At 42.0% G+C, this 9,642-nt stretch overlaps 2 protein-coding genes across 2 annotated transcripts; both read left to right on the forward strand.

The window, feature by feature from the left end:
• Positions 1-5,717: 5,717 nt before the first annotated feature.
• On the forward strand, positions 5,718-7,889 carry LOC111910200 (uncharacterized). Its single transcript, XM_023905985.3, has 3 exons — positions 5,718-5,869; positions 6,662-6,969; positions 7,081-7,889. The coding sequence occupies exons 2-3, from the start codon at positions 6,664-6,666 to the stop codon at positions 7,735-7,737; spliced, it is 963 nt and encodes a 320-aa protein (XP_023761753.2). The 5' UTR covers positions 5,718-5,869; positions 6,662-6,663; the 3' UTR covers positions 7,738-7,889.
• A 102-nt stretch (positions 7,890-7,991) lies between these two features.
• LOC128125837 (uncharacterized) lies at positions 7,992-9,413 on the forward strand. Its single transcript, XM_052771698.1, has 2 exons — positions 7,992-8,700; positions 8,764-9,413. The coding sequence occupies exons 1-2, from the start codon at positions 7,995-7,997 to the stop codon at positions 9,225-9,227; spliced, it is 1,170 nt and encodes a 389-aa protein (XP_052627658.1). The 5' UTR covers positions 7,992-7,994; the 3' UTR covers positions 9,228-9,413.
• The last annotated feature ends 229 nt before the right edge of the window (positions 9,414-9,642 follow it).

Here is a 9,642-nt window from a genome sequence, read left to right on the forward strand (position 1 = left end):
GGCTCAACCAGTCCATGCCCACGATGACACAGACATCACCCATCGCAATAGGAATCAGGTCAATCGGAAATTCAACCCCGAAAATCTCTAGTACACATCCCCGAAGAACCTTCGTGGCACAAATCACTTTCTCGTCAGCTATAGAAACTCTCAAAGGTCGACTCAACGACTCACGACTAGCGCTGATATGCTGACTAAAGGCTAAGGACACAAAGGACCTACTCGCACCCGAGTCAAATAACACTAAGGCAGGCACAGAGTTCACAAGGAAAGTACCTACGCATATAATAACATAAGCATAACATCTCGACATTAAAATAAATACATGAATTACAACATACCTGCCACAACATCGGGCGCAGCGCGGACCTCCTCCGCAGTCAGCTGAAAGGCTCTTCCCCGAGCCCTCGGGGCCTCGGCCTTCACTGGTCGAGTCGCAATAGCTCCGGCAGCAGGTGCGGATCCCTGAAGAAGCTGAGGGCACTCGGCCTTCCTATGGCCAGTCTGGTTGCAATGAAAGCAAACCGTAAATCCCTTGGGACACTCCCTAGCAATGTGCCCCTCCTTGCCACACTTGTAGCAAGCACCAGATCGACACGCCCCCTCATGACCCTTGCCGCACTTTCCGCAAGTGCGGCTCTTCGAACCTCCCGTCCTCGAATCGGCGGACTTGGTCCGCTTGGCTGCCGGCTGGAACTGAGCCGGTCGCCGGTCCACCCGCTGAGACTCAGCCTCCTCCCTGGCCTGGGTCTCCAACTCGATCTCGCGCTTCCTGGCATTCGCCTGAAGCTCAGCAAAAGTATGGTAGGTGGAGTTCGACACAAACTCCCTAATATCCCTCCTCAACACTCCCAAGTACCGGCTCATCCGAGCCTGATCAGTGGACACCAGCTCGGGGCAGAACATCGCCCTCTCATGAAATTTCCGCGTGATCACCGCGACAGAATCAGTACCCTGCTTGAGGGTTAAGAACTCCTGAACCAATCGTTCCCTCTCCACTGGGGGAACATACTCATCCCTGAACATGGCAGTAAACCCCTCCCATGTCACTGCTGTAGTCTCTGCCAGAGTGAAGTTCGCCGTCACGAACTTCCACCAGTCTTTCGCTCCCAGACGGAGCTGGTTCAATGCGAACCGTACCCTCAGGTGCTCCGGGCATGAACAAGTGTAGAAGCACCCCTCTATATCCGCGATCCACCTCATCGCAGCAATCGGATCCTGCGTCCCATCGAACTCTGGTGGTTTCGTGTTGCTGAACTCTCGGAACAGCAACGAGTCACCCCCCTGTGGCCTAGCAGCGGCCACAGCTGCGGTAGCTGCAGCGGTTGCAGCCTCAGTCAATGCGGCGTACCGCTCATCGAACGTCTCCATCAGGGTGGTCTTAATAGACCCAAACATCTCCGGGATCTCAGCCCGGATCGCCGCCGCCACCTCCTCGTGAATCATCTGACGAATCTCCTCGTCACTCACACCGCTCGTACTCCCTCCGTGGCGTGGTCTAACCATGATGTCTCTGAAATACAACATAAAACTATCAGAGACTCCATCGAGTGTAATCGCACTCGATAACGCAACCCTACTCGGTCTCCGATATCCAGGGATTCATACTTGGGCCTCCCACTGACCCGGTGTCTTCGATAGTACGGGCCCAATACTACCGACCACACCGCATCAGCATTCATCCCAAGTCTTCCTCCCCAAACCCCGGATAGTGAGTACTCTACTCCTGATATGCACTATCTACCCGCATACTAGCAAAGCATCTCATAGCGGTAAACTTCCCTAGACTAAGGCATCACAAATCAGGCCACTCTAGTCCTATCATGAATACCTAGTCTTCTAGCATGCATAACAATTTATATCGCATAACATTGTAAGGTATTTTGGGGATCTTTACCGTTCGGGCGCTGACTGATCGTACACACTGCTTCTTTCTTGCTTACCACAAAACCATTTACAAAAGTTTATGCCTTTATTTTAAAATTTTTCCTCAAATCCTCAGTTTGAGTACAGTTACTCCCGAAGGTGCACCCGAATCCCTCAAACCAAGGCTCTGATACCAATTGTAACAACTCAAATTTTCAAACAAATTTTTCTTTTTATAAATAGGGTAATTTCATTCAAAACAAGGCATAAATAGTTTAAGTATTCTGTCAAATACAAATAGTCAAAATCCCAAGATCATAAAAGTATTCTCCAGTGTGTATCGATCACGCCGGCGCCTTCCCACGGTCCGCACTAGTACCTGAAACACATACATAGCAACTGTAAGCATAAATGCTTAGTGAGTTCCCCAATATACGACTTACGCACATACGCCTTCCCAGGCCCTGACCTTCCGGTCCATGTGTCTCAGGGGACTTCCGTCCCTGCTGGGTAAACCTTCCGATCCTACCCACGCCGACCTTCCGGTCCATCACACAACATATTGCCTTCCGGCCCATAACATATTGCCTTCCGGCCCATAACATAAACGCCTTCCGGCCCATAACATATATAGCACATATAACAATAACTTACCACATATATCATACATATCACATATCATATCCGACCTTCCGGTCACACAGTCAAACCCTTCCGGGTACAGTATAGTGAGAAGACTCACCTCGTAAATGCTGAAAGCTAGCAACTCCTGAAATCTCTCGTGCACAATCCGACGAGCTACAACCTTCCTATAACATCACATATCTCTCATTAACACTTATATCTTCTAAGTGTGACTATCCCTAAGAAGTCAGACTTAGGTCAACTCTGGTCAACGGTCAACGGTCAACGGTCAGCTCGACCGGACTCGGCGAGTGCCATGGTGACTCGGCGAGTCTAGACGTTCTCCAACTCTCTGAGAGTCCCTACCTACTCGTCGAGTATCCTCCTTGACCCGACGAGTTACTCCTGGAAGAATCGCGGGGCCACCCCGACTCCACTCGCCGAGTCTGAAGAACAGCTCGACGAGTTCCAGACAATCTCCAAGCTACTCGCTGAGTCTGTTCATCGGACTCGGCGAGTCCACGCCATGCAGTCGATCAAACTGCTTCCTGAGATAAATCTCGTCCCGAAATACACAAGCATGGGACCTTCTGGACCTCTAAAGGTCCTAATACAGGATTATAGACGTTGGGTAACAAGGTACTAGTTCATTTAATCACCAAATGGGTTCCATAAACCCTAAATCCATGCACACATCAATATAACAGAAGGAATCTGAATTATTACCTTAAATATGCACTCTCTGTGTCCCCAAACCGCAGAACTCGAATCTCTTGCTGTTCCTTTAGCCCAAAGCTCTTCTCCTCTTTGTACAACAATTCTTCAAAGCCCTAATATCCTTCAATCTTGCTCTAGATGCCCACAGCCGATTAGGGTTCTTCTCAGTCGACTAAAGACGGACAATGATGGCCTATAAGTGCATTATATACGACCTAAACCTGAACGGTTAGGGTTTTCGCTAAACAGCGTAGACTCGCCGAGTCCATATCGGACTCGTCGAGTCCAGTCGCGAACCCGCGACCAAGTCTGCGACCCTACTCGGCGAGTCTAGGCTCCAACTCGCCGATTCCCCTCTTAAATCACCCCAAAACATAATTTTAACAATACCTGAGATTCCGGGCTGTTACACTTACTATCACTATCAGCCATGAGCCAGATCATGGTCTCTCATTTCCAGGAGCCAAACCCTAGTCTTATGTACAAGTACCAAGAGACACATCCTGGTCTTCCATACAAGCATCACAAAGACAACTAGCATCCTACATATAATTGATGGGAGCCATACCCTAATCTTACATATAATTACAAGGAGCCACATCCTAATCTTTCATATAATTGTCAAGGGTAAAACCCTAGTCTTTCATACATATGCTAAGGGGCAACACCCTTGTCTTTCATGCAAGTATCCCAAATACAACTAGCATTCTACATAATATAGTGATAAGACTTACCTTGTCGAAGTATTCATCAACTAACAACTTTCACAGCCAATGAACGGGTGATATACACCTCCTAATAAACCATACAAGGTAAGACCCTTAGTCTACCTTATAAAATTAGAAATTCAACCAAAACTTAACACATGCCAAAAGTCAACGGTGAAGGTCAAATTCAACACTCAACATCATCATCGGTTGATACTCACATCGTGACCAGCCCATGGTCACGTCGTAGCTAAAAAACTCAGCCCCGATCCAAAAATCTAGTTACGAACAACTCAGTTGCAATCAAAACCACTGTTACATTATGATGGTCATGTCACCATGTCATGACAAAATCCATCCAAAACAGTCGGTGAGTCTCATTGTTACATCGTAACTTCCATATGGTCACGTTGTGACTACTGCATTTAGGGAAACTTAATATATCCAACCCTTAATCCTTTTATCCATCCATTCCAACTTTCCAGAGGGCCTTCTCACTCCAAAAACATTCTAAAACTCAATGCTATGTAGACATGCATGTCTTGAGCTCATGTTAGGTGAAAATGATAAAAAGAAATGGAACCACAAGCACATGTATGTCTTCAAAACTTATCTAACTTCATATCCAATATATATAACCCTCAAGAGACCTCAAGGACCCATACAGTTGCCAACTTTATGGTACCCTTCCATCCAAACTTCCACAACATGAAGAAAAAAGGACAAGGAGACTAGATCTAGAAGCATGCAACATAAAGCTTGGATCTTGAACACTTAAAATGATCTAGAAATGGCTTAACTAAAACCTCTAAGCTTCCCAATAGGTTCTTTATGCCACAAGGACCTTCTTCTTCTTTCCAAATGCACTAAATCACCAAAGGTAAGCTCACAAATGGATAAGAGAGTATTAAGGTTTGCTTCAAAGTTCTAGAGGGTGATGGAGGCTGGAAATGATGCCCTAAATCTAAGGTTAGAGGTTTAAATATGGAGGACACCCTAAAATATAATGGGCTGGATTGCAGCTACTGTCACGTCGTGACCATCCTCTTGTCTCGCCGTGACATTCATACAGAAACATCTTCACATATTTGGTATGTCATGTCTTGACAGCCTTCTTGTCACGTCGTCACATACGATTTTCCTCAAAACTATGCCTTTGGCTCCCTTATGACGTACACTAATCCATTCTGGGAGATGGGTGTTACACTCGAGTTGCGGTACACATAGCTAATTCTGGTGAGATCGATGACTACAATGTTAATAGAGAGAGGGGAGCACAAAAGAAATGAATGCATATCAGAGGCTGTTCTACAGAAAATATGCCATCAAAGGGAGGCAACAACATCATCGGAAGAGGCTAACTCGAAAAAGGGATCCAGAGAAGAAGTAGCAAGTCAGGGAGAGGGGTCATCCAAGGAGGAGACCGAAGGCTCGGCGGCATGGGCCATCCGATGAGGATGGACAAATAGAAGAGGTGGTAAAAGAAGTTAAGGAAAAATCTATGTTTAGTGATGGTGGTTGTATTATTATTTAGAATGAGATTGAAGAAATGTTAAAATATTAAGCATAAAGAAGGCACCTCTAATGACTATTAGGTGGTGTTTGTTTTTTAGAAAAAAACTCTTCTAACCTCTTAGTGCTGCGTGGCGCAGCACACGCGCAGCACTTTTAGGTTCGCAGCTGTTTGTTTTTCTGCAGACTTCGGGCTTAAAAACCTCTTCCCGTCCTCTTCCCCACACAGCAGTGGGCTTACCTCTTCTAACTACTTCTAACCTCATTAAAAAATCACTCTATGCCCTAAACAAAAAAAAAAGCGCCGCTGCCTTTTCTTTCCCGTTCTTTTTCTAGGCTTCTTCTCGGTCCGACGACTCCAGCCTCCGGCCATCGCCGGTCGCCTCCGCTGCCAGCCATCGCCGGTCGCCTACGCCGCTTGCTGCTGCCCTCGATCTTCACAGGTAAATTTTTTTTTTTTTTTTTTTCTGATTTCTTTGAGCACCGATTCAATGAAATTGAGTACAAATTCTGTGATTTCTTATACATTTGAGTACCGATTGTTTGAATGAATCAAACATAGGAATGTTAAGTGGGAATGGAATCTCAAATTCCAATACCATTGTATAAAGTATGCATAAAAGTAGGAAAAAAGTATGTTGATTGTAATCTTTTGGAATGAATCAAACATAGGAATGTTAAGTGGGAATGGAATCTCAAATTCCAGCAATGAGGTCTCAAATTCCAGCAATGGAATCTCAAATTCCAGCAATGTTAAGTGGCTTTACAATATTGCAAATATATGATTATATTATAAATTATAAATTTCTTGCATGCCCTCGGTTTCTAGATCAGTTATTTTTTTTGATTTTTTTTGATTTCTTATTTTTTTGACTAACGATTGTATGAAATTGAGTACATAGGAATCAAACATAGGAATCAAACATAGGAATTTTATTTTATTTTTTATTTTTTTTTTGATTTCTTATTGATTTGACTAACGATTGTATGAAATTGAGTACAAATTCTGTGATTTCTTATGCATTTGAGTACCGATTCTTTGCATTTGAGGACCAATTTTGTGATTTCTTGCATGCCCTCGGTTTCAAAATCATAATCTTTGCTTAATTGTTTTTTTTTTGTTCATTCATGATGTATTGTTGTTGAATATCTTAAACTTATTTGTTGATTATGTTGGAATATGATTAATCTTTGTAGCTAAAGTATGTATTCTATATTTTTTTTTTTGTTATTAGCAATGGGAGATAAACATACATGGACCAATGAGCAAACAAAATGCTTATTGCAAACTTGTATTGAAGAAGTGCAAACCGTGGGTAGAAAAGGTTTGAGTTTGCACAAACAATCATGGCACAAGTTAGGAACAACTATTAAGGAAAAGTATGGCGTGGATTTGAATCAACGACAATTAAAAAACGCCTATGATAACCTTAAAGCCAAATACACAGGATGGTTATACTTAAGAAACAAAACTGGAAACCTTTACAACCCACAAACAAATACTTTTAACTTAACAAATGAGGAGTGGGAGGACTTTAAAAAGGTATACATATATACATATATACATATATACATATATATATATATATACACACACACACACACACACACATATTTATTCTTATATTACTTTTGTTACATTGATTGCGTTTAGGGACATCCGAAAGCTGCTTCTTTGAAAACCGTCCCATTATTGTTTCCAGAGCTTTGTGCAGAACTCTTTGATGGAAGCAGTGCATCTGGTAATCTCAGCTATGCCACATCCCAAACACCATCGGGATCATCTTCTTTCCATGGCGCACCATTACAGCTTTTGGACGCGCCTTCCATTAACATAGATGAAGATGATTTTTTTTCCAATCATACAAGTGAACATTTTACTCAGACTCCACCTTCTGCTGCTTCACCTTCTGCTGATTCACCTTATGTTGCTTCACCTTCTGGTAACCCCAACAAAAGGGCTAAACCTTCAACTCCTAGACCTCGAGCTCCCAGTGCCTCACCTGATCCACCTTCTTGTGCCTCGCCTAAAGCTTCTATTACTGCTGATGATTTAGCACTGGAGATGCAAAAAGCTCTACGCCATTTGACTCAAGGGCCAACAATTCCCCAGTGTTTAGAGAAGCTTGAGTTGCTCGAGTTAGACCTAATAGACCCTATACGATTTGCTGCGTATCACATTTTTGGAGGGACCATGAATATTAGAGAGATGTGGGTAAATTTGCCTAATGATCCACAAATATTAAGAGGATGGATCGAGATGACAGCTACAAGTTTAGGAGTTTTAAAGGATGGAAAGATTGTTCGTTAAGTTTATATGTTATTTGGTTATTTGCTACTTGGGATTTATGATATGTTTTGGTACTTGAATGTTATTTTGTTATTTGGTACTTGAATGTTATTTGGTTATTTGCTACTTGGGATTTATGATATGTTTTTTGGTACTTGAAATTTATGTTATATTTTTTTGGTACTTGAGATTTATGTTATTATCTTATGTTATATTATTATCTTATGATATATTATTATCTTATGTTATTATATGTTTTCTTTATTAATAGGTTTGTAATGGATCACGACAAAAAGATACTACTCATAATTCTTATGTACTTGTATGTCCGCTACTTTTGGAAGAGGGGTGTAAAACGAGTGCGGGACAACGATTCGGAAATGACAGGACATGAATTTACGTTAGAGTTACTTCACCGTAATCCTCTACAATGTCTTGAAGTGTTACGCATGTCTCGTGAATCATTTGTCCGACTATGTGCTCATTTTAGAGTAAACTACGCGTTAAAGGATAGCAAACATGTGTCGGTTGAGGAGAAGATGGCTATGTTTTTGATGATGATCGGTCATAACCAACGTTATGTGATTATCAAGCGGAGATTTCAACACTCAAAGCAAACAATTCATAAGTTTTTTCATGAAGTGTTGGCCAAAATGTTGCTTTTCGCACATGACATTATAGTACCAACATCTTTTAATCCGAATCCAAACATTCCGGGACATAATAGGAGGCTACGACGGGTGTTCAAGGGAGCAGTTGGTGCACTTGATGGCACTTTGATACATGCTGTTGTCCCTGCAAACAAACAGGATTTATATAGAAGTAGGGGAAAAGGCGATTGTTACCAAAACGTATTGGCAATATGTGACTTTAACATGATGTTTACGTTTGTTGTTGCCGGTTGGGAAGGGATAGCACACGATTCTAGAATTTTATCAGAAGCATTAGCAAATCCACATGCACCATTCCCGCTTCCACCTCCAGGTAAATTTATGGTTATTTAAATAGTTTTATCTTTATTTGAAAATAAATGACTTTTTTTTACAGATAAATATTATCTATGTGATGCCGTCTATGCAAACATTCGAGGTTTTATGGCACCGTACCGTAATGTTAGGTATTGGCTTGGAGATTTCCGTCGAAGACGTGCATTAACGAATAAAGAAAAATTTAACCATGGACACGCAAAACTTCGGAATGTCATTGAACGTGCTTTTGGTGTCTTGAAAGCACGATTCCCTATACTGAAGAGGATGGCACCATTCTCGTTGGTTACACAACGAAACATTACTCTAGCATGTTTTGCGCTTCATAATTTTATAAGAAGAGAGGGACTACGTGATGAGTTTTTTGCACGATATGATGAACCAAATGTCTCGGTTCGGAATAACAATGCGGTCGTTGATAATGATGAAGATGAGATTCCAACACATGGTACTGCTGCGGACCGTGAATATATGAGCCAGTTACGGGATGAAATTGCCGAACAATTGATGCAAAATATGGAATGAAAATTATTAAAGTTTGGTTGTATGAATTTTATTTAAAAATGTTATTGTAAGACTAATTTCGTTGTTTGAATTTTATTTCAATGTTTTAAGACTACAATTATTAAATTTTTGGTATTAACAAACTATTTTCGGTTTATTAAATTACTTTATTTTAAATTTTTTAATATCTGCAGCAGTCTGCAGACGTTAAGAAAACAAACATGCTTCTCATTACAGTCTTCAGCACTTTGGTCCACCTCTTCTACTGCAGAGGTCTGCAGAGGTGGTCCGCAGACTTCAGACAGATTCACTTCGAAAAAACAAACAGCACCTTAGAGAAGGTAGTCGAAGGTGGAGGGCGGCGACTACAAGTTGTAGTCAACATTATCGTTTTAATCTAGAGCTCTAATACCATGTTATTTTATAGAATGCTTTG

This window comes from Lactuca sativa, chromosome 5, assembly GCF_002870075.4.
Source record: "Lactuca sativa cultivar Salinas chromosome 5, Lsat_Salinas_v11, whole genome shotgun sequence".
Lineage (NCBI taxonomy): Eukaryota > Viridiplantae > Streptophyta > Magnoliopsida > Asterales > Asteraceae > Lactuca > Lactuca sativa.